The following is a 24,970-nucleotide window of genomic DNA, read 5'->3' as shown; positions in this document are numbered from 1 at the left end:
GACCATTTTTGAGAGCGAGAGACCCGAGCCATGACAGGTAGCTGCAAAGTACACCAAAAGTGTACACAAGAACACAACGAGCGCTGTGCTCTCCCCAGATTGCCCTCCTTCAGATCTTCAGAAGATGTGTATGTACAAGTACTTGAACGTGTTTTGAGCCCACAATATATTGGCCATCAGAGCATCTGGCCTATGTGTTGGGCCTGATACCGGGTACAGATCTGTCTTAGTTTTATTAACTCGTAGTCCGGAGAGGCATGCATAATTGTCTAGGATCTGTATAGCTACCGAGGTGCCTGAGACTGCATCCGCTAAGTATAGCAGCAAATTGTCTGCATAAAGGGAAACATGGTGCGTCTGTCCTCCAATAGCCAGTCCAATCCCAATTCCTCCCTGACGAAGCCTCTCAGCCAAGGGCTCAATTGCCAGGGCAAACAAGAGGGGGTAAAGTGGACACCCCTGTTTAGTCCAGTGGGATACCTTGTATTACCTGGAGACCGTGCTGCCCGTTTTAACCCTCGCCGTAGCGACGGCATATAAAAGCCTCACCCACCGCACCCAATCCTTGCCCAGACCCATACACAACATCACCCCAAATAAGTATTCCCACCCTACCGTGTCGAAGGCTTCTTCTAAATCGACAGAGAGCACTGCTGCCTGGTGATTGGTCAAGGCCTCGACATGATAAAGAATGGAGTAGAGCCTATGAAGGTTGTAAGAGGTATTGCGAGAGGGTATAAACCTGTTCTGGTCAGGGTGTATTAAAGTCTTCATATGTGGAGCTAACCTGCGGGCCAGTACCTTACTTAGGATCTTAAAATCCATATTAAGCATGGAGAGGGGTCTGTAATCTTTAACACCTGCCTCGGGTTTCTTAGTTTTTGGAAGAGGGACCACCAGTGCCGTCTGGGTGGAGCTAGGCAACTACCCAGATTTGTATTCATCCGAGTACAGCCAGACCAGATGTGGCGCCAGCAGGTCCCCATATCGTTGGTAAAACTCCAGGCGCTAATGCATTAATGGCGCCTTTGATTTCCTGTAAGTTTATGGGTTTCCCCAGCTCTTCCCGGTTAGCTTCTTCTAACACGCAGAGGGGGAGTGACTCCAGATACTCTCGTACAACCAGCCGGGGAGCTGCAGGTGGAGCCGTGTACACCTGCTCGTAATAAGTTAGAAAGGAGTCGTTAATCACATCCGGGTCGTACACCACCTCCCCAGTTTCTAAGCCAAGTTGTGTAATTGGAGATCCCCCTAGCTCAGGTGTAATTAACCGTGCTAATAAACAGCCCGCTTTTCCTTCCTCTCTCTGCACCCTGTCTAAATAGTCCTTGTGATTATAACATCGCAATCGCCCCAGTGCATCGACATATGTTGCCCGTGTCGCTTGCAGTGCCTCACAGGCAGCGTCGTATGTACCCTGAACAATATCCAATCTGCGGATACTCCCCTCCAGGTCCAGTAGCTCCCGGCAGAGCTCCCTGTGTGCCCCCGTCGCCTGCTCTATACAATGGCCACGCACCACTACCTTAAATGCTTTCCATTCCACTTGGGAGGAGGATGCCGTGTTAACGTTGATAGGGAAATAGGTGTCTAGTGTGTGCAGTGATGTGCGAAAAGGAGCATCTTCGAGTAGGGCCGGATTAAGCCTCCAGGTAGGGATCGGGGGGTACCGTCCCGGTGGCTGATGTGTCATTATCAAGGGGCTGTGATCCGATAGTGTACGCCCTAAATATTTGGTATGTTTATTAGAGCCGTTAAAAGCAGGGGAGCACAAAAACATAACGAGCCGTGTGTGCACTTGGTGTACCGGTGAGAAAAAGAAGAACTCCCTATCCTTGTGTTGCAACCTCCAAGTGTCTTCGGGACCCCAATGTGTAATCCATGTACGGAAACCCAGGCCTGTTCGGCGTGACCCCATTAAGGTCGGGTGCGAATGGTCAGTGGCCACATCTGCGACACAATTGGAATCCCCCTCAAGAATTAAGCTTCCCCGTTAGCTATCGGCCAGTACAGCTGAGAAGGAGTTCAAGAAGCCAATCTGGCCGTGGTAAGGGGCATAGATGTTACCCAGAGTGACCTCTTGTCCCGCCAATCTCTCCGTGATCAGTGCATATCGGCCACCCACTTCCAGCCACGACCGCGCAACAGCAAAGAGGACCCCTGGCTTGTCCCATATCATCACCCCTCTGGCAAAGGCTGAGGAGGTGGTCGCGAAGACCTGCCCCTCCACCTGCGTTTCAGTTTCTCGGCCTCCTCGCTATTCAAATGGGTTTTTTGAAGGAGTGCTATGTGGATGTCCCTATGCCTCAGGTATGAATAAATATTATGGCACTTTCCCATAGACAATCACAACAACACTTCAGATAGAGGGTCTAAGGGAAAAGTTTAGAGACCTGCACGGATTAAACCCCCAAATACAATTCTTAAACAAACCAAAGAGAATCCACATGTCTAACTCGGCTTCAACAAGCTCAAGAGCACATACAGTACAGGTTTATGTGTCCCATTAAACCTGAGGGAAGTCCTTTATAGAGGACGGAATCCCATCACCTACCGTAGTGGCATGCTTCATCATCTGGGATCTCCTCTTGGTTGCAAAACCTAGTGCAACCGAGGGCCACAACCCCTGCAACAAGGGATGTTTTCAGTGATCAAGACAAGGATCTACTAGAATCCACTAGAAGCAAAGCAATATGGATGGTTTTTTTGGGTAATGGTTGCAGCGCGTGCAGTGATAAAGTGAAAAGTGATTTAAAATTGGCTACAAGGAAGAAAAACACCTTTAATTCGATCTATCCTGGTGTCAAATATAAAACCAGTGCGTGTGCATCTTAGAACAAATAACTGCAATAGTCCGAAAAAACTGAAAACATCCCTGAGCTCCTCCCTACCAGGGAGGGGGTTGTAGCCCTTGGTTGCACTAGGTTTTGCAACCACGAGGAGATCCCAGATGATGAAGCATGCCACTTCGGTGGGTGATGGGATTCCGTCCTCGATAAAGGACTCCCCTCAGGTTTAAGAGGGACACATAAACCTGTACTGTATGTGCTCGTGAGCTTGTCGATGCTGAGTTAGACTTGCGGATTCTCTTTGGTTTGTTTAAGCTTTGCCATCAACCCCATTCCTCTAATGTTCCATGTGAGGAACCGAATTACACTACGTGTTTCTGCCATTCGTGTTGGGTAGCACCAAGCAGCCCACAGAGGGAAGCTCCCCGCCACCCTCCTCAGTCTTGCGCCAACCCACCCCTCTGCAATCGTCAAGAAGCAAACAAAGGGACCCTTGTGATGGTCAACTCCCCAACCCCAGGGCAGTCTGACAACGGTCAGCCGCCCAAACATCATGTGAAACAGTTAATACTAAATGAGGCCCTAACCTAGTACAGCAGTCAGTGGGGGAGAGCCAGGAAGGTTTAGAACAGGACGCTCACACCAAGTAGAGCGCACCAGCCCCACATATGAGAAGGCAGCTCAGGCCTGGAGTAGCCAACTACACAGCAGCGCCCACATAATATCAAGATCTCCGTACCTTACCAATTACATCAAATAATATTGTCCGCGGTGTTAGGCGTCACCACTGGCATCTTTACACTGTCGCTGTGGGAAGTGTCTGTTTCATTGTCTTCGGTCTCTCTTGAGGAGCCTGCCCGTGCCTCTAGGGCCGGGCTCCGACTCCGCATGAGTGCTGCCACAACCTGCAGCGCTTCCGCCCTCTTCTTCTCCGTCTGTGAGGAGGACGGTTTCTTCGAGGTTCACCTACTAGATTGGTGCCTCGGACGTTTCCCAAGCTCCATGGCCTTCTGCTCCGGGGCCTTTGTTCCATGGAGTCTCGCACTTGTATGTCTCCAGCCAGTCCCAGGCTTCTTTAGGACAGTCAAAGTAGTGAGTGCGCCCAACAGCATTATGCACAGTCTAGCCGGAAACATCAGGGAGTACTGAAGGCCTTCTTTTCTTAATGCCTTCTTGATTTCTAGATATGAGGCCCATTTCCTCCACACTTCCAATGTATAGTCCGGGAAGAGGGAGACCTTACTGTTGTCGATAGTGAAGGGGCTCCGCTCTTGCCTTTTGCAGGAGGAGGTCTCTGTCCCGGAAGTGGAGCAGTCGGGCCACTACAGGCAGCGGAAGCCTCCCTGGAGCTAACGGCTTAGCCGGTACCCTATGGGCCCTCTCCAGCGTGTAAAAGGTGAACAGACCTTCTGGTGCCACTACAGTCCAGAGCCATCGTTCCAAGAAGGATACCATATCACTACCTCCGTCCCTTCCGGCAGGCCCTGGACCCTGATGTTATTCCTCCTGTTACGCCCCTCGGCATCCTCCGCCCTACGTTCTAACAGGCACACCCTTTCTGTAAGGGTCCCCATCTGCTGCTCCAACGCCTTCTGTGTGTGCGCAAGTTCCGCAACATTAGACTCAGTCTCTTTAACCCTCTCCGACAATCTCTTATGTTCTTTTTGCAGTTGGCCGAGCCCCACCTCAGCAGTACTAATGTCTTGATGGAGGGTAGCTTTCGTGTCCGCTATGGCCTCCAGTATTTTACTGAATTGTTGTTGTACCGGATCCTCCGGGGTCGATTGCGACTGTTCCTGGGTACTATCTTCTGGGTCTTGAAGAGCCCCTGTCTGGCGCCCCTTAGTTTTGCCCATGATGCCAGTGTCTCCCTGGCACGAGATTATGCCCCCTCAGCTGATACGTGGAGAGTCTAGGGCACCCCGTAGGCGGAGGACAGCAAGGGGCGCAAGGTTCACCGCCACTCAGCTCACTCCACAACCCTCCAGAATGGTGTATCTGAGTTGCTGTCTCACCTCACCGGTAGTCGCCGTTGTATTCGGCGTGCCCCGAAGTGCTGCCCCAGTCAGTCACGCCTGGCTCACCGTGTCCCCGTCATAGTAAACTGTAGCGGCCACAGTCCAGGGTAGGGGGGACCTCCACAGCATCCAGCTCTTCTTCCAGGCCTAGTTCTTAGAGGGCGGGCTATGCAACTCGACCCCAGGCCCACAGAAAGAGCCCCAGGTTCTGGGACACTGCCTCCAGCCGGGGCTGCCAGCTTAGCCAACTCTCTCTCAGGGCGCTCAGGCACCACCCCAGTCCCAGGGATCAGTACAGCTCCGGTGAGAATGCCCCAGCGGCAAGCTACCGCTCCACAGCCGTTCGGCCCTTCAAAGGGGGGCACAACTAGTGGCGCCCCAATGAGAAACAAGTGCACTTCAGGGCCACGGCATCCGCCCTGTGCGCAGAGCTCGCCGCTGCATCTCCCGCTGTGTGTCCATAGGGTGCGCCTCAATATGTTAAAGGAAGCAGCGAACACTCACCCAGAGTCAGTCACACCTCGCTCTCAGCTGCAAAGTGTATCAGGGAGAGGCCCCACCTGCGTCCTGCCAGTGATGGTCAGGAGCACCATAGGGCTGCAGCTCCAACTCCCCACAGGCACCGGCATTGATGGGACTCAGGACTGTGCAGCAGAGCCTCCAGGTCAGACCAGTGCTCAGGCACGCTGGTGGTTGCAACAACACAGCTCCGGTCTGCCTCTCCCATCGCTACTCTTCTCTTGCCACCCAGCCTGGCAACGACCTCAGCCGATGTCAGAGGGGGCCACCGCAATGCCAAGCACAACTCGCGGGGGCTCGGTCAGCCGCCACCCCCTTAGGCCCTCTTGTGTGCTCCAGACGCCGATGCGTCGTTCTCCGGTCGGGGACTTAGGGTCAGTCATAATCCAACCGGGGCAGCCAGTTCACGCCGTGGGCTTAGGCAGCAATCCAGCTCCATGCAGGCTGCCGCAGTTCCGAAGGTCCACCAGGCCGCACACCATTCGCTGCGCACTTCAGGCTGAGAGACAGTGAGGGGGGCCCGCCGTATCTCGCCGGCAATGTCCAGAGCTCTCTCCAGTCTCGTAGCCCTCACCCCGCTCACGCCTCGCCTCCTGCTGCTGTTCCGCAGGGTTCTCATCGCAGCACAGGGGCGACTGCAATCACCCATCTAGGGCCTGGCCTCACACATGGAGAGGCGCTCGGAGCTCTCAGCGTTCCTTATGGCCGCCATTACTTTGTCTTTCCGCAGCTTGATTCAAGCCACAAGTCGCTGTGCTCAGCCAGGGTCATTGATGGGCTCCGAGCTCCGTCAGGACACGCCTCACAGCATACGAATGTCAGAGGGGCAGCTGTAGGCTGTTCAACCCGCCCCGGCTGCCAGATTTGTGAGGATTATGTGTGGGCTGATGCGGAGCTCTTGGCTCATGCGTCCGCCATGATCTGCAGATAAGCCGCACCCCCATAGCCAAACATTAATTGATATTAAAAGGTGTCTCTTCCGCCATTGTGCTAGGATTGTCGAGGTCCGGGACCCACATCTGGACTCCAAATAGGTTTTTTTAGGGAGTCCTACCACCCAAGGATCTTCTAGGCAGATTGTTTAAAGCTCTCTGTCCCCATACCGGTAGTGTATATAGCTACAACCTGAACCTAATGCTCTAGCTGTTAAAGACGCAGTTTTTCCTCTCCACTGTTGCATTTCCCTCAGGATGATAGGGGGAGGAATAGTGCACAGCTACACCCAAAGTCCAATGGTATCCTGGTAATCCTTAGAGGCAAAATCTGGGCCCTGGTCTGAATGTAATGCAGCAGCTACTGCATATGTCCCGATGAAGACTTGCAAATCTTTCATAACCATTTTAGCATCAGCCGATCGCTGTGGCCATACACATACTTTATTTTTTAGGTCGAGGACTACCGGTCTGCCGAAGGCAGAACCGGAAGTCGGAGATTTAATGTTTTCTAGAGTGGCTATTTAGCCCGCCTCTCTTTTTGCTTCTCCTCCATTGGCTGGCTTCCTAAACGGAGGCCAGCCATTGGAGGAGAGAGCCGTCCCTCCAAATAGGCTCCATCTTTTTCAGATTCGGGGGCGTGTTCCTTGCTGTTCTTTCCACTTTTTAGCCACGCCCTTTTAGAACAGCAGGAACACGCCCCCGAATCCGAAAAAATTTCGAAGCTTCCATCTGCCATTTTTTTGTTGTCGTCTGGCCGTGAGCAGAGAAATGGCGGGGGTCTATCGACACAACGTCTCTTCTGAAGTCAATATCCGTTCTTCCTGCTGAGGTCAATATCCTTCTCTTCGGTAAGGGGACGTGGCGCTGCTCAGCCCCTTCCTTCCCCCACTCTCTCACCCAAGGCACCCACGGCGTCAAGCACAAAAGAAGAGGTGGCGAAAAATATCGACATGTATGCTTTCCTATGAAGGGAGCGATACCACTTTTCATATTAGAAATGTGGAGACACCACTGATTGCTTTACATAGTAGCACTAGATATCAAAATTAAATATTGTTTATCGTCGTGCATGCAAACATGTAGGACGCGGATGATAGGATAATCTTTACCACGTGACACATCAGCTGCAGGTTAAAACAACGCAACCGGCACACACTGGTTTCAGTTGCCGAACGTAATCAAGAAAAGTAGGAACCCCACATCCGGTGTCCTGAAATCGGCTGAAAAGTAAGTACGCGCCATTTGACCCTCTTTAGCTGTTAATAGGTGTACGTGGCAACCTGCCAGCTTCGCAAACAGATTTACCTATTACTGCTGATGCATTATTCTCCCATATCATCACTAATCACATTTCGATTTATTTTTCCATTTACATTTTTCGGTTTAACTCGTGTGATCAAGCTGTAATCTTTACATTTTTGGTCTATATTTTCGTTTATTTATGTTACAAGGCACGAGTTAAATAACATGAGCCACATGCCGATATACTAAATCCTGCCAGTTTTAACACCTAATTGGCAGTGACCGCGATGCCTGTGAGTGCACTATATTGCATAAATGGCCTATATTTGTCCTAAATGTCGGTTTATTATACAAGACATTTGCAAAATATCATTGTCTCCCTCCCCCCCCCATTTCTCCCCCGTTTTGCTTGAGAACTAGACGCATATATAATCAAACACGACAGTGTCAATTCGAAAATAGCAGGGATTATGAATGCCTGTGATCATATTACATTATACAAGTGGCTTTTCACATTCTTTCTCCACTTAATGGCTTTGGTTTATTTGCTTTGCAGCAATTCTTAAATCAACAATACAACATTTATAGGAGTCCGTTCATCTGCACAACATTGTACCAAAGTAAGTGTTGGCCTGTTGTACACTTATTTCTTCATTACTAGTATCTGACTAGTTTCACATCATTGACTCCTCCCAGCACTCTCCGCTACAACAAGCGTTAAACTGATCAGGATTATTGTGTATGTTTCCATTCAGCAGTTCTGGAAATGCAGAGGTAGCCTTTGGTCATTACTGGACACTTGGCGCTATCTTTCTTCTATGATGATATCTAATTCATCAGTCAACTAAAATGTATTGGACATACAGGTATAATGCCAATAGAAATGACAATGCCATTTATTTAGGGATAAAAAAATGAGCAATACCAATAGCTCTACCTATAATATTGCCGAGACCATTGCATTGTAAATGCTTGTATTTTATTTGTATTTATTTTAGGAGTTTTATATAGCGTTGACACGACCCAAGGGGTATCCGAGCACTTTACAGAAACATACACGACAGCATCATAGACAGTCACAGTACACTAATGAACATAAATTCTAGATAGTTATCAATCCAATTTAATGCAGGTAAGGTTCAGTTTCAGGGCTAGACATGTTCAGGCAGAGTATAGAAGTTCGATTTGAGGAGTTGAGAATCGGATGTAAGAGAAGCTTTGCGGTAGTGGTAACCGTCATTAGTAAGGGTTTACAAGGTGACATAAAGCAACTATTGTCCAGAGGGTTAGAGATGTCGGTTGAGGACAAAATATTTTAGTTGTCTCTTGAAGTTCTTGAAAGAGGAGTTAGTTCTCATATGTATTGGGAGAGAATGACAGATTTCAGGGGCGTTGCCTGAGAAAGAGCAGGAAAGGGCTTTTTGTGTGTCTTTTGGGGAGGATGAGAAGGAGCGTGTTGGAGCTTCTTAGGTTTCATGATTGTCCTGCTTTAGTGAGTTTGGCTGCAAGGTAACCTGGTTAGCCAGTGTGTAGGGGCTTTACAGGTGAGACAGGCCATTTTGAAAAGCAGCGTGCTTCGATTTGTAGCCACTTTAAGTTTTGCAGCGCGAGGGTGATGTGGTCTTGTTTCTTGTTTCCTGTGACCATTCTTTCTGCTGTGTTAAGGTTGGCTCTCATGGGGGCTATGTACATTTTGGCTGCTCCAGTGAGTGTGACATTTTCATAGTCTAGCATGCGTTGCGGTTTTTAGGTCATTAGGAGGTAGGAAAGGCTTGATTTTGCTGAGGAGTTTTAAGCTGTAGAAAGCACCCTTTGCAGTGGAGCTTATGTGAGAGCTCCTGTTTAGTCTTGAGTCCAGCGAGAGCCCCAGAGATTTAGCTGAGTCAGCTAGAGTAAGCTTGCAGTATCGGGAGTCCAGGTTATTTATCTATGCTTGGATCTGTGGGGGTTGCTCGTGATTGGCGAAGACAAGAATTTCATTTTATTCTTGGTTGAATTTGAGGTGGTTGTGTGACAGCCAATTTTGTACTTTAAAGAGTGTGGAGTTAAGTTGGTGAATGTAGTTAAGAGAGGTAGAGCTGGTTGTCATTGGCATAGAGGTAATTGGAGATACTTGCTTGTTTTAGAATGGTAGTGAGGAGTTCCATGTACAAGTTGAAGAGTGTGGGAGATATGACTGAACCTTGCGGGACACCTTGGGTTATGGGTGAGATGTCGGACATGGATTAATTGATTTTTATGAGTTGAGATCGGTTATGTAGAAATGAAGAGAACCATTTCAGAACAGTGCCATCAGCTCTGATGCGCTTTTGTAGGGCATCCAAAAGTAACTTGTGATCAACTGTATCAAAATCTGCCCATAGGTCTAGGAAGACGAGCAGGCAGCATCTGTTTCAGTTAAGGGAGTTGTGAATGTCATCTCTTATATTCAGTATAGCTGTTTCAGTGCTGCATCGCTTCCTGAAACCTGACTGGTTTGAGTAGAGTAGGTTGTTGGAGTCCAGGTGTTGGTTGATTTGGGAGAGAACACATTTCCCGAGAATTTGTGCTAGGAATGGAAGGTTGGTGATGGATCTAAAGTTCTTGTGATCGCTCAGGTCTGCATTGTTGTTTTTATTTTAGCAGGGGGTGACTTTGCCTTGTTTAAGGCAGTCGGGCATCAGCCCGTTGTTTAAGGAGTTGTTAATAATCATGGTCCATAGAGGTTAAAGCTTTTAGCCAGCGAAGCAGGTAGTGGGTTTGCGTAGAGGAAGGAGGGTTTCTATTTGTCAATTACCATGGAGATGTTCTCTACTGTGCGAGGTTTGAATTCCTTCCAACTCTTGGGTGTAGAGGAGGGTTTTGGGTATTGAATTCTTTTGGTGGTTAATGGGGGTGGAGTCTCAGTTTTGGGGATTGTGGAGTGAACTAGGGTTGGGTTTATCTCCGTTTTGGGCGAAGAGTTGCTGGGTTGAGTCTGTGGGTGATAATCTAGGGAGATCTCGATTTTGGTGATTTTCTCATTGAAGAATTTGGTCAGGTTGTCACACTGTAGTTATTTTTGTCAAATCTTTTTATTGAACAAATAAAAGGTCATGTCATACAAACTATCATTTCACTTAGCAAGGTACATTATCTGTCACAGGTTATAACATCGTTTCTGATATTAACTCCATCTGCTACGCTGTCACATTTCTTGGACTGCAAAGCGTTAATCGTTCGTCCATGGAGGGGACATATGGGGGCTCACACACATTTCCCCGGTACACATTCCATTTAGTTCAGAGCTGTATCCATTTTCGAGGACAGCCACGGGCCACATAGACCGATTTCTCCCTTGCCATACACCAGTCCATGTCCTTTTTCCAGGTGTTAATCTTTGGCGGCATTGTCGCTCCCCAGTGTCTAGCTATATTCCGCTTAGCGACCATCTGTCCCAGCGTCACCCAAAGCCTCGTGTTCGACTATGATAGCATCTAAGGTAGAGCTTTTGTTGTGGGTTTGTTCCTTTCAGTGTTGGGTAAGATCTTTGCTGACTAGGAGTTCATTTAATGACTGTATTAATGTGCCTTCTCGTTATTCAAGTGGAGATTGAAGTAACCTAGGATAATGTTGTTGAGTTAGGGAGGGAGCAGTGTATTAGTAGGTCAGACAGTTGTTCCCCGAACGTGGGCGTGTTTCCTGGCGGGTTGTAATCCAGATGGCATTTTGTTACTTTGCTATCTGTTTGTGTTAGGTTGGTGCTGAGGTATTCGAATGTTGAATAGGAGAAGGTTTTAGTTTCAGCCATTTTGATACTATTCTTATGTATGATGGCTATGCCACCGTCGCAATGGTCTAATCTGTCCTTTTTATTGATGGAGAAACATGGGGGGACAGGAGGTCAAGGATTGGATAGGATGATTCATTGAGCCACGTTTCGGTGACGAACGCAATGTCATAGTTCAGTATGGCATCAGCCAACTCTGTTGCATGTTTTATTTGCTGATCTACAGTTTTCCAGCATTCAGTTTACCTTGCAGCTGGTAGTGTGATTTTGGGAGGTGGGAGCCAAAGTTATTGCGGTGCGTTTTGATGGTGGCTTTATAATCCTAGGTGTGTTGATGTCTCTGCCAATTCCGGTGATCACCTGGATGTTAGAGTTGGGGGGGGGGGGACTGGTCTGTTCTAAGGTTGTATTTTTTGGCTAGATTAATTGCCTCTCTCAAGGACATCTTAGGTCTCGCTTTTTTTGGCCTGTGATGTGGTTATTAAGAGGGGTGGTGCGCCAGCTGTTTGGTTGGAAACTGGGTAGCTGAGAGGGCTCACTGATGTTTTTGTGAGGGGAGTTGTGAATGTTTGGTGGGGATAGAGAAGGTTTTGGTGTTGATTAGGATTTTGTGTATGCCCTGAATAATTATGCTGAATTGGCTTTGAAGGTGGGTTAGGCTTTCCATTATAGAAATAGTGGGCACAGGGTTCTGTGGTATGAGAGACTCAAGATGTTTTTCCACGTGTTAGACATTCGGTCAATTTGGCTGCCGACACTTGGTTCAGGGTAGAGAGAGGGGGGAAAGTAGGGAGCAGGTTAGCTTGAGGTGTTGGTCGGGGCTGAGGGGTTGTGGGATAGTTGGACTGCGTGTTGTGGTGCCACAAGTGTCTTCCATTAAGTGGACTATGCAGGCTGTGCATTTAGCGAGCGTCCTTGTGGTTTTTTGGCTATGGTTTTGGTCGTGGTTAAGCGTATATTGGGGTGGGTAATTTAGGGTTAGTGCATTGTGTGGGATGAGGGAGGAAATAGGGAGCTGTGACTTGAGGGAGGAGTTGGAGTCGTGAAAAATAGGGGTAGAGGATGTGGGGGCACATGGCGTAAGGGTGGAGTGTAGGTCTGAGGTGTGCAGTGAGTGTGAGCTTCTGGTACGTTTCGTGAGTGCTATTCCTTGCAGTGAGTTCTGGGGAGCAGGTTGGGTAGTGGTTGGATAGTTAGAGGGACTAGAAATTAAGTTGCGTAGCCTAAGGAAGATGTGTTCAAATTGGTGCAAGTTGATGTCTTTGGCTTGGACCATGGCTTTGCCATTTCAGTAAAATTTTGTTGTGGTGTTGACTTTTAAGGCAGGTGAGTTGGAGATCGGCAATGTTTGGCCGTAGGGGATGTTGGTGGCATTAGTAACTCGTAGGTGGCTTGCTAGGTTATTTCTCCATTTAGCCTGGTGGATAGTGTAAATTGGAAGTGTTATGGTAGAGATCTGCTCTGAGGTTTTCAGGTTGTTGCTTCAGTAATCTGCACTTAAAGATTTTGTTGGCGTTAGTTGAGAGGTTGGGGGGTAGGTGATGAAGAAGGAATGTGGGCCGTGGGGTTTCAGGTTGTTGAGAGGTGTAGGGGTGGGGGGTTCTGTGACAGTCTGGTGGTGTTGTGTATTTCTTGTCATCTTCCTCGCTAAGGGGGCATGTGGAGGGAGCCTTCAGTAGAGGGTCTTAATTAGCGGTTTTCCACAGGGATGTCTGAATGCTATGCATCGGGCAGGGGAAGACTCTAAAATAAGGGGCAATGGGGTGACAGTGGGCCAGCCAGAAGAAGAGGGAAGTCTACAGTTCAGTGGCTCCTAGGTTTAAGTAGGTAGTCATTTATGATTTGGTCATTAGGTGGAGCTCTAGTACCGTGGATGTCGGCATAGTATAACGATTGATTGTCCTGTCAGAGAAGAACTGGGCTGGGCAGGTTCCGTATTCTTTTATTATTTGTTCTTTTAGTGTTTGAGGTAGATTGAGGATGGAATTGGAGGCAAAAGATTTAGGGGCAGGTGGACAGCTTCAAGTCTAGGACTCCTCTCGTAGGTAGGCATATGAATCAAGAACATGAAGCGGGGACCTAACACCTGAGATATCACCAGAGAGTAGATGATGTGCTGCACCTGTGTACTATCCCACCCACAGTGGTTGGATCAGGCAAGGCCCCGCATTCCATTCCTTGAAGATATTGAAAGGAAGCAGAAGCACCCTGGCGACCACATTCCCGTATAGGTAATGGTAGTAGTAGCCCGCGCTCAATAGTGACACATTATTCTAGACATGGCAGCACCAAACAAGGCATACTAGGTAATGGACACGTGTTCTCCCAGCACATACACATCTTTTGTTTGTTTCGATTCATTATTGGTTGATAAACGAATTTGGTTGCAATGTTATAAAAAAAAAAGAGAAAAGAGATATCTAGTGCATAGATGCAACACTCATACACATATACGGATCTGTATATTTGGGGCAAGTTCTAAGGTATATTTCAAGAGTTGAGTTCCGCAGTGAATAACATTCTCACATAAGTGTTGCTTACCTTTTTATTTATATTGCTAATTTCTTGCTTCTGTCGCACTATGGACTACTGTTTGGAGTAGGCATACTGAACATGTTAATCCTGGCGTTAGATTGGAGATGACAGAATGTGCGGGCCGGGCCGTAAGTGCCCAAGACGATAAGCAACTGGATAGGCATCCACACACTGTAGACACCGATGACACCAAGATCATGAGAAGGACATACGCCGCTTTTTCTGCACAGTGTCATAGAACAAGAGTTGTCATATTGTAAGTGATGCCTATTCATGTTTGACAATGGATGTATCGTCAGAGAATGAAAATATACTAATAAAGATATTCAAACAAAAAAATGAATCAAGAACATGAATTCACTCTTAAAAGAATGTATTTATGTTTAAGAAGCTTACATTGTGAGAAAACATCTCTCTGATTTGGCACATAATAACAGAATGTATTTAAAGGAACCATCACTGTTTAACAGTCCATAGTGGTCTAGAAAGGCTTGTTAGAAATCAATAGTGGTGTCTGTTGTGGGTGTGCTGTTGTAGAAACCTTTATTTGTTGACAGACGTCACATTCAAAGTCATAGTGTTTATATAGCCCTGGCTACCAGTCACACTGTTGTAGCAGTGAAACTGTAGCCGCCACACCTGCATGGGAAGAGGCTAACCCTTCATGAGCTGCCATGATCAACTCTGGTCTGCGATCTGAATTTGGAAATACTCTATCCCCCACTCCGGAAATACGAGCAAACAATGTTTTGCTCACTCAATAGGTAGGCGTATTTTGCTGGATATGAACCACAAGGATTTATTCATCTACCATCGCATGGGAACGATTTATGGCAGCAATGCCAGCAGTTTGCACCTCTGCCTTTGCGTCTTCATAAGCCAATTAATTACCTGCAACGTGTATTCCTACATGTTGGTAGCTCAATTTGTGGATAAAATGAGCCCATGGCAAGCTTGCTTTGAGATTTGCCACCTTTCCGCAAAGCAACTTGTGCTTGATAGTATACTCTTTAGATTCTCTGAATCCGTTCTGGCCCCAATAGTGTAAATAATAATTGTAAGACTGGACACAATACTACGAATCACACACTATAAGTGTGGGGTATTCTAAATCCATATTTTCTAATGCCAGAATTAGAGCTTTCAGCTCAACCAGCTGTACAGTGCGATCACTATATTTAACTGTGAAGATTCCATCCTTCATTTTACCGCTTACCACTGCGATAGCAGCGGAGTATTGATGCTTTGTTCCAACTGCTCAATTTCAACAATTTTGGAAACCTTTGGACAACTTATGACCTTGCGACTTCATTATTTTTTTTATTTATTTTTTTTGTATTTTATATAGCGCGCAGGTACCCCAACGGGGTGTCCCGGCGCTTCTGAGTGAAAGCAGAGTGATAGTCCTGGGGGGGTTAACAAAAGAGAAAAGTTTTTAGTGCCTTACGGAAGGGTAATTCTTCCTGGATTATCCTAATTGCGATCGGGAGTTCGTTCCAGAGAGTTGTGGCACAGACCTAGAAGGTTTTACCTCCAGAACGTGCTTTCCTGAATCTTGGTATGGAAAGCAGATGTTGGGAGTTGGAACGGAGGTTCCGAGAGTTACAGTAAGGACGGATACTAACAGAGAGGTAGGCCGATCCCCTACCCCTAGTTGCTCGATGGGCTAAGGTCATGGCTTTGAATGCAGCTCTTTGATGGATTGGTAGACAATGTAATGCTCTGCGATGTGGCGAAATATGGGTGTGTAGGGAAACCCCACAGACCAGCCGAACAGCTGAATTCTGGACTGTCTAGAGCCGATGTAGGAGGCCCGCGGGCAACCCTAAATACAGGCCGTTCGCATAGTCCAGGTGAGATGTAATCAATGCCTGGACTATGGTTTTCCTGGTGTCACTAGGGAGATAGGTGATGAATTTCCTAATCATCCTGATCTTGGAAAAACAAGCGGCTGTATTTGGTTGCTAAAAGAAAGATTTGAGTCCCACTTGACCCCTAGATTTTTTACAGAGTCCTTAGGGACAGGGGGAAGGCTAAGTTCCTGTGGCCACCAGAGAGTTGCATCAAGAGGGGAGGGTTGATGGAAAAAGAGAACCTCCGTTTTCGCCGCATTCATGCGGAGGCAGTTATGGTCCATCCATTTTGAAATGTCCCGCAGACAATCCTTCAGAGGATCAAAAGTAGTCTGCATGGCACTCTCATAGGAGAAAAGCAGCTGAATATCATCTGCATAGGAAGTAGCTATGATGCCCGACCTAGCAATGAGTTCAGCCAGAGGAGAAAAATAGACATTGAACAATAGTGGGCTCAAAGCCGAGCCTTGAGGGACACCCCATTTCAGGGTACGGCTAACAGAGGTAAAAGGGTGAGTATAGACTGCCTGGGTGCGATTAGACAAAAAAGAGGTCAGCCACTCCAGGGCCTTCCCCTGAATTCCCTTCGACCGAAGACGGTCAATCAGGATGGGGTGAGAGACGGTGTCGAATGCTGCCGACAAGTCGAGCAGCACCGCTCTGGAACCCCCATCCAGTTTCCACCGCACAGAGTCGGCCATTTCTATAAGGGCAGACTCAGTGCTATGGCACTTTCTAAAACCATGTTGGGATTCATGAAGTAGGCCGTGGGATTCCAGAAAACCAGCCAGTTGTTGTTGCGCTAGCTTTTCAAGGACCTTGGCAGGGGCTGGGAGCAGAGAAATGGGTCGATAGTTCACCGGCTCATTAGGATCTGTATTAGCTTTCTTTAAAATCGGGACCAGTTGGGCATGTTTCCAGGACTCCGGGAAAATTCCGGTTTTGAGCGAGTCATTTCAGATGTAGTTGAGGAAGGGATTAAGAAAAGAGGCCAATAATTTATATTGCTTGGCTGGCCAAGGGTCAAGTGGTGAGCCGGAGCGGCATCTAGACAGTTCCATCAGTGAGTGTTCCAGTGAGATTGCCTCAAAGTCTGAAAAGGTGGAAGAAGTCTCGATGCGGTCAGGTAAAGGCGTATCACTCCCTAGATCATTATTCTTGGGGAAGGTGTCATAGATCTTCGCGATCTTGTCTTCAAAGAAGTCAGAGAGGCGGGAGCAAAGGGCCTGAGAGACTGGAAGACACTGTTTAAGAGCCAAGGGATCTGTGAAAGTCTTCACTGTGTTAAAAATTTCCCTGGCCGAGCCATGCGCTCTATTAATTTTCTCCTCCAGGTAACGTTTTTTATGCTCAATTATTTTCCTACGGTATTCTTTGATGGCCAGTTTATATTTAAGTTTTGTGTCAATAGAATAGGATGACCTCCACCAGCGCTCCAACAGCTTACAAGAAGATTTATATTTACGAAGCTAGTCGGAGTACCATGGAGTACCATCCCTCTTTTAGGTCCAGAAATCAGAGTTGCTACCGCCTCACACAATTCCCTCGGTATTTTGCCCTGCAGTCTTTTTAATGGTTCCCTTGGGTAGAAACAATGCGTATTGTAGTTAGCCGTAGTTACTTCAGCATAACATATAATGTGTTTCTGTTTATCGAATGTTATCAATTCTGATACATAAATCAATGAAAATCCTTTCTCTGTGTTCTTGTTCCTCTTTCCCCTTTTGTTCAAGAAATGTTTTTGCTTTCAGAAATGTATTATATGTTATGCTGAAGTAACTACGGCTAACTACAATACGCATTGTTTCTACCCAAGGGAACCATTTTTCTTTATACGTTAAATACCCAGGTTCCTAGGGACACAGGGTCACCCCATTGTGTTAATATATACTGCAGTCTTTTTAATCAGGTTGTTCACCAGCTATTGTACCGACCTTGTGACCAAGCATCATGCCTCTGTCAGCAATGTCTTTTATTCTACTCTCCATGAAGATAGTATTTTCTTTTAGGATAACTTCTTCACACTTAAATTCATTTGGCTTGTGCACCATGTGATTATTAAGGTCTATAGCAGCAGGTATAGCAGAGGAAATTTAGGGCCTGATGAACTAAACATTTTTACTATAACAAACAGCAATTCTGACTGTTTGTGACCATAACAAGTTTTTTTAATATGCAGAAATCCCATTTTAGGACTGGGTAAATTATTGCTGACTCCTAAAACAGGTTTGCGACTCCATATGGAATAATTATTTGTAAGGTTTGAGTTGTAGCTGTCCCTTCAATATAGCATTTTATTAGGAGATATATTAATGTTTTGTGATCGAAATCTGGTTGTAAAACATTAAAAGTTTACAACTCCCAAGTTGGGGTAGTAAGCCATTTGCAAAAGGGAAATGTTCTCCATGGTATCCCTTCACCTTTGTAGCTTTAAAAAAATGTTTGTTAAGGAGAAGGCAGTAGTCCAAGGGACCACTGCCAGTTCTCAAACAAACCTTTTTGATTTAATTGTATTAAACTTCTATCTAAATATTTATTTGTAGGGGTTTTCAACCTGCCCTCCTTTTCCATTGGTCTATTGTTGCATCATTTAAATTTCTCTTCTGTCCTCTGCAGCATGGAGCAATGGGGCAGTCCATTTCACCCATTGTTAACTTCACTGTGAGTGACGGCCTTCTGCTCTTTCAAAATGAACACATACACACACAAATTAGTTCCATTTAGTGCCACAAACTATTATGGCAATGTGTGGTTTTTGAGACCAAACAAAATACTTGCTTTTAACCACTACTTTTTTCTTTTGGCTAGGGCCAACCAGCTCCCCAAACTGTAAAGTTTTACAAAAGCCACGAGAAACCGAACAAACATTGACAAATTAACAAAGCCAAAAGGCTGGCAACCAATGCCAGAAGTACTAGCTTATCCAATGATTGTGTTATCATGAGCCTGAGTTGCCAGCAGTAGACTGGATGTGCCAGTTCCCTTAGCTTTACTGCCTGTTTTTTGCTAAATTAGCTCTTTAGATTACTTGTTAAACCAGAGGTAATTTGTTTGTACAAGTGCTAACAGAATCAGCTGCACTTGCAAATGCATCCATGCGGATGACATGTCTCCTGTAATGACTTCTTCTGAGCTGTTTTACATTGTTACCTTTTTTCACCCTAGTCCCTTAACAAAGGTGAAGTTGATTAATGAACTGAACCAAAGGGAAGCTGAACTCGGAGTGCAAGACAAAGTCTCCTGGCATGCGGAGTATAAAGACAGTGCTTGGATCTTTTTAGGTTAGTATTGATTTTTTTTGTAGTTGTACCTGTGCCTAATATGACTGGAAAATCGGGTTAAATGTTCCTTTTGTTACTGTTTCATAAGACAAACTTAAGTTCTAGATAGCAATACATGAACTGTATTGATTTCCAATAAAGAGAATGACCTAATATAATGGAATAATGGTGGTCCTGTCAGTGACTTATCAACGGGGCACACTTGTATGGTTGTATGGTAGTACTTGGGTACAATTAAGAAAATATGCAATGATACCACACCATTACATTACAAACACATCCTTATAAGATAGTGATACCAGAGTGTCTTATGCCATGCTATTAAGAGCGAAAAGCAAAACATAAAACATGAGTGATAAAAGTTTTGTCTGTTTTTATCCACTTTGATCAATCATGTGTTTTCCTTGTTCCTGTTACCTTAGAATTTCCGATACATGTAGTGGTGAAAAAAAGTGTTCTGTTGCACAAACATAGGATTAGCAGTTGGTCTTTAGGGGTGGGGACAGGTTAACCAAAAGGCTGCTAACTGTAATAGTTGTAACAGTTTAAGGAAGAGACATTGGTGATATCAAGGGGATTCCAGACAGAGACCCTGAAGACACTTAAAAGAAAAAGGAAGGTGGCAACTGTCAGGAATATCAACGTAACCCATCTAAAGGGAGAGGCTACGCAGTTAAGTGAAGAGATGTTTGAGAGAGAAGCGACATTGGAAGGGAGCGAAAAAGATGCACAGGAAAATGGGCCTGAGATGATCAGTTATATTCAGGTACTTATGTAGACTGTTATTGTCTTATATTTACACTTAACATTTGTTACAGAAAGTTTTGTGGTATGGGAGCAAATATTGGTTTACTATTTGGTCGCTATATTTCTTTCTTGTGTGCCCTAGTCCTAATTGAATAAGTGGTGGTTTACACTGGTCTTGTTTGTTCTTGACTGCATTTCCTACTTTAGTGAATTTAGTTATCTTTTTGCATATCACATGATTAGCCAGAGCTAAAAGAGCTCTTTCACCCACATAGAGAAATCTCAACGAAAATATGTGTGATACATATTGCAGATGTAACTATAGTAATGGTTCAGTCGAATAACATCTTATAAAAAACATTTGAACCACCATATCAAAAGCTAATCCATTTTGTTAAAAGAAGGAATACGTGTTACTGCATGAAGGATTATAGTGTGATATTGCCGTAATCCAAATGTTTTAGGCAACCCTCAATATGTATGGATTTATTTCCTACTATTTTAATTAAAACCTTATTAATGTCTCTCCTGACAAAGCCCCAGCTGACTACATTGCTGGAACAAATTGTAAATGACCAACAACAAATCTGTATTCATCCAATCATTTACTAGAGGGATCTTAAGCAGGCTTTCTGTCTGCTTTGCATGACCTCATCACCCCAGCTCTGACCAGTTTGTGGATTATAATGGTGTTGTCCTAGCCTTCAATACGATATATTATAAGGATGTTTTTGGGAGGAACTCCTGAACTGCAGTATTTAAATTTCTCCACTAGCATGCTCAGCTGCCTTCCTATGAAATATGTCCTTTCAGTGTGTACTTCTAAAAGGAATTTTCCATCGTATATCATTCTCCATCCCCTACTGCCTCTGTTTATTCAGCATTTAAATGCATCCTTGATAAAATTGACACGCTTGGAATTTAATGCTTTGCTAATTTTAGCTGCAGGTTGGGATACATTTTCCCCACACCGGGATCTGCGCTAGCCACCTGAAATCGGATCTAATAACAGACAGATAATGGTGGTATCGCTGTTCCTTTCACATAACCTGCAAAGATACCAAGTTAGAGCTAAGGCCTCCACTAACTTGGGTTGACAAGGTTGAAATCCTCAGGGTCTGGTGGAGTTAAGGAGTAGCAGTGGCACAGCAAGTGTCACAGGATATCCTATCTGCATGTCAGTCCTGCCAAGTACCACACATCAGGCGTTAGACTAACACATTTTAGTGTGGTGCACTGCATCACCGCACTAAAATGCTTAGTCACGCATTTCTAGCCCCTCCTGACACCACCGCGGCACGGAGGCAGACTAGTGAGAAAGAGCGATGCCTGAAGCACTCAAGCTGTAAGACTGTAAGAAGCTTAGTGGATTGGTAACCGATAAAATGCATTCTAATAGTGGTGAGACTGATAATTGCAGCATGGCTAATTTTTGCTCAAAAAGTTTAACTCCAGTGTACAGATTACCGGAGAGGTTTGTAAGGGCTTTTTTATTGGTCTGACTAACTTTATAAGTGTAGTGTAGGCCAATGGTTGGCAAGTGCATGTACTTGCCTCACTGATGTCTTTAATTTTCTTATCTGTCATTAAGGTAGTACAATACAATATTCGTTCTTGAATCTTGGTGTGGCTTGGTTTTGGCACTGCTGTATAGGAAAGCTAATAAATCTTACCAAAAAAACTTAAAGCTACTATAAGTGTTGGTCACCTATGTCCCTACGGCTGGTTGAGGACAATGGCAGAGGCAGGAATGTTTGTGCGCCTGACGGTCTGAGTAAGGAAGTGTCTGCCTTCTAGCGCACCGGCTGCCGTGTACGAGGGCTGACTGAGTTAACTGAGGGCTCCCGGTCCAGGTGAGCATTTTCTTGCATGCGGCATACTCCTGACCCCAGGGAGGCCTAGACTATCCTACGATAAGGCATAACAAAGGGCTCCCCAGAGAGGGCTGCTGCCGCTGTGCCTGCTCTTGGGGCTGGGCACAGGGATGGGCCCTTGCGTGACATTCTGACAGCACTACACAAACCCAGAGCCCGGCCTCCGCATTGATTAGGAGGTGAGGGGGTACACCTGCATCACAGGCTTGGGTGAACCAGACTAACAGCCCTATGCCTGTGAATACCTGCAGAGCTGGACTGCATGGACTGAGTGAGGCCCTCTGTGCGAGTACACAGGCCACTGGAGGTGCCCAGTGGGATACGGTATAGGAGCAGGCCTTGCTGGGGTTAGACACCGGCTAGGTATACAGCCGAGGCCCAGTCATTGGAGGGCTGCTGGTGGACACCGTAGAGTGCCCCAACCCCTTCAGTTTATGTAAACTGTTGACCTGATTGGCTGGTGGTGCGACCCTCTGGTTCTCTTTGGTGGAGGCACTCAAGACTGGTTTGGCACCCTGGTGGTCCGTGAACCCCCGGCTGCAGTGATCTGAGCTAGACCTTCTCCCCGATGACTATGTGTGTCTCCGCCATCCTCGCCCCGCCGACCTCCCTTGCTCACCACCTTGGAACTCCTTCGCGTGTACTCTAGGGTACAACGATCAATAACTGGCATACGTGGCGCACTAGGGGAACAGCAGGCAGGCTTGTTTTATCGACTACCTACACAAGTGGCCCAGCTGCAGCGTCAAGTGGGTATCTTACAGGACAAAGCAGAGAATGCGGAGGGGAGGGCTCGGTGCAATAATATTTGTGTTATGGGATTTACGAAGGCGCGCAGGGAACGTGCAGAACCCAGTTCATGGAGGAATGGTTTTGGACTGCAGTGGCTCCTACAGAGCTCTTGGACATGTTTGTAGTGGAGATGGCCCATAAGGTCCTTACCAATCAACCCATTCCTGGTGCTCCCTCGAGACCATTTGTGGCCAAGATCCTTAATTACCGAGATCGAGATGCCTTATTGCAAGTGGCCAGAGAGTGAGCACCCATTTTGGTGGACAACGTGAGAGTCTCTCTTTTCCCGGATTTTACTATTACTGTCCAGCGTTGACGGGCTCCTTCCAAAAAGCCAAAAGGTGGCTTTGAGTTGCGGACCTCACCTTTGCCCTCCTCTTCCCAGCTGAACTTACAGTACTACTAAACCAACAGTTGCATTTTTATGAAACCCCATAACAGGCCCTGGACTGGCTAGACCATCACTTCGCTGATTCTCAAGAGTGTGAACGACCAAATGTAGCATCATTAAGGGCAAAACGCAGGGTCAAGAGGATGGAGAGACTTTACTATTCATCGGACTGAGTCGCGCGTGGAACCCCCTTCCCACAACCGGTACTGGAGGGACAGCTGACAGCTTGCGATTCGCGACTACCCTGAGGACACTGCACCCCCTCATCAGCTCCAGCTCCTCCTAAAATAGTGCCTCTGACTCAGATACATCAGGAAGTATAGCACTGTTCCCAGGAGTTACTCCACAGACTGCAGATGAATTATGTAAGGGACCTAGGAATAATTATCTTATGAAGTTCTAGAAATGCTATGTAGCCCTACATAGCTATTGTGCTCCACCTCATTCTACATACATCCTGGACTTTCTATGACCATTAGTCCACAAAGTTTGAAACTGAATGTTGCCCACTGTCACTGTTGCTTTCTCCTTTCTGACGTACTGTGTTAAGCAACACGCAATGGCACTGTACTATTACCTATCATTACGTGGTGCTGGTTCGGGGCCCAGGAGGCCGGATGGCCCTAGATCTCTTCTTGGACTGTGCTGAGTTACTAAAGCATGTCTTACTGGTTTGGCTGTTTGCACCCCTGTAGCAGGTGCATCTGGTTCTGTGTTTGTATTGTTAATTTGTTTCCCTCAGGTTAGGTTGAACGACCCACAATCGCTGGAACAAATATTGGCAGTTTGTTTGTGTCATCTTTATCATTTGGGGGAGAAAATTGATTGAGAGCGTGCTGCGCCTGAGGGTAGGTTTATGGTCACAGTCTCACAGATGTCATCAGTGACGATACATTATAATCTAGTAACGTGGAAAGTACAGGGTATGGGATCCATGCAAAAAAGTCATTGGATATTAGCCTAACTACACCAGCGCCAAGCCCATATTACCTTTCTCCAGGGAACCCACTAGGTTACCATGGAGACCTTCAAATTACACAAACGTTGGCGAGGTCAACTACTCCGCACTTCCTACTCTGCCTATTCATGGGGGGCAGCAATTTGGGTTCATGCTGGCCTGCGTTTTGGGCACCATGACTCAAGGGTGAATACACTGGGTTGCTATGTTTTGGGAGGCAGACTATGATGGGGACATTATAGTACTTGGCTGCATATATGCCCCAATACAGATCAAGATACCTTTTATACACACTTTGTCTGAGGTACTGGCAGATTGGGCACCATACTCTTGGGTACTGGAAGGGGATTTTAATGGAGTATTGGATATTACGCTTGACTGGTCACACACCTCTGCTAGCTGGTACTGCACCGACCCGTCAAGCCTTACTCCTGCAACAATGGGTAGATGGCTGGGGATTGATGTATAGAGGGGTCGTAATGAAGGTTTGAGAGAATACTCCTTATTCATACCCACATGCCCTGCATACAAGATTAGACCACTTTCTATGTCCAACACACATTTAACCTTGCATAATCCATGCCACGTATTTAGGCAGGACCATATTGGATCACAATCTCCTGGAGATTTCGCTAACATGGGGTCGACTACCAGCTCCAATTCCTACCGGGGGGCTACAGCCTAAGTTGTTGGAATTTCCGCGACACCCTGGCTACCGCAGTTGACACTTATTTTGCAACTAATACTGGGACTGCCTCTTCAACCCATTATAGAATGGATAGCATTTAAAGTAGTAATTCGGGGCACGCAATCAATCCGTCGTAGGAGCCAGGAGGGCAATTCTCTTAGAGCTCCAAGAGGTAGAGGACTCACTGGGGCCCCTCAAGAGGACTGCGTCAGACAATACTGATACAGCACGATGCTCACAGGAGGCCAGGGTACTATATATGGAGCTCTTAGAACGGCTCAGGGTGGTAGACTATCTCCAATATATGCAGAAGGTCCATGCAGAGGCTGACTGATCGGGTACCCTATTGGTGCGTATGATATGTCCAGACCTCTCCCCCACACCAGTTCCTACGGTGCATACTCCGACTGGAACACGCAGCTTGAGATTAACAGTGCCTTTCGGGACTACTATGCGGCACACCCTACTCCCTACCCCAAAGAGCTCCTAGAGTTCCTGCATCAGGTGTTCCTTTCCAGAGTGTTAGCATGCAGATAGAAAAGACCTTTCAACACCTATTACTGTGAATGAAATCAGAGGGGCCCTGAAGGATTTAGCATG

The 24,970-nt window shown here is 46.5% G+C and overlaps 1 protein-coding gene across 1 annotated transcript in view; it reads left to right on the top strand.

Moving 5' to 3' along the window:
- The window catches only part of RBMX2 (RNA binding motif protein X-linked 2), a 118,769-nt gene that overhangs the window by 30,275 nt on the left and 63,524 nt on the right, over positions 1–24,970 (top strand). Inside the window, exon 2 of the mRNA XM_085607639.1 lies at positions 18,805–18,920. Coding sequence (XP_085463765.1) covers positions 18,805–18,920 — 116 coding nt within the window. The remainder of the gene's footprint in view (positions 1–18,804; positions 18,921–24,970) is intronic.

The sequence above is a fragment of the Triturus cristatus genome, chromosome 5_2 (genome assembly GCF_964204655.1).
Source record: "Triturus cristatus chromosome 5_2, aTriCri1.1, whole genome shotgun sequence".
Lineage (NCBI taxonomy): Eukaryota > Metazoa > Chordata > Amphibia > Caudata > Salamandridae > Triturus > Triturus cristatus.
The sequence above is the reverse complement of the archived record's forward strand: the minus strand, read 5'-3'. Positions and strand labels throughout refer to the sequence as shown.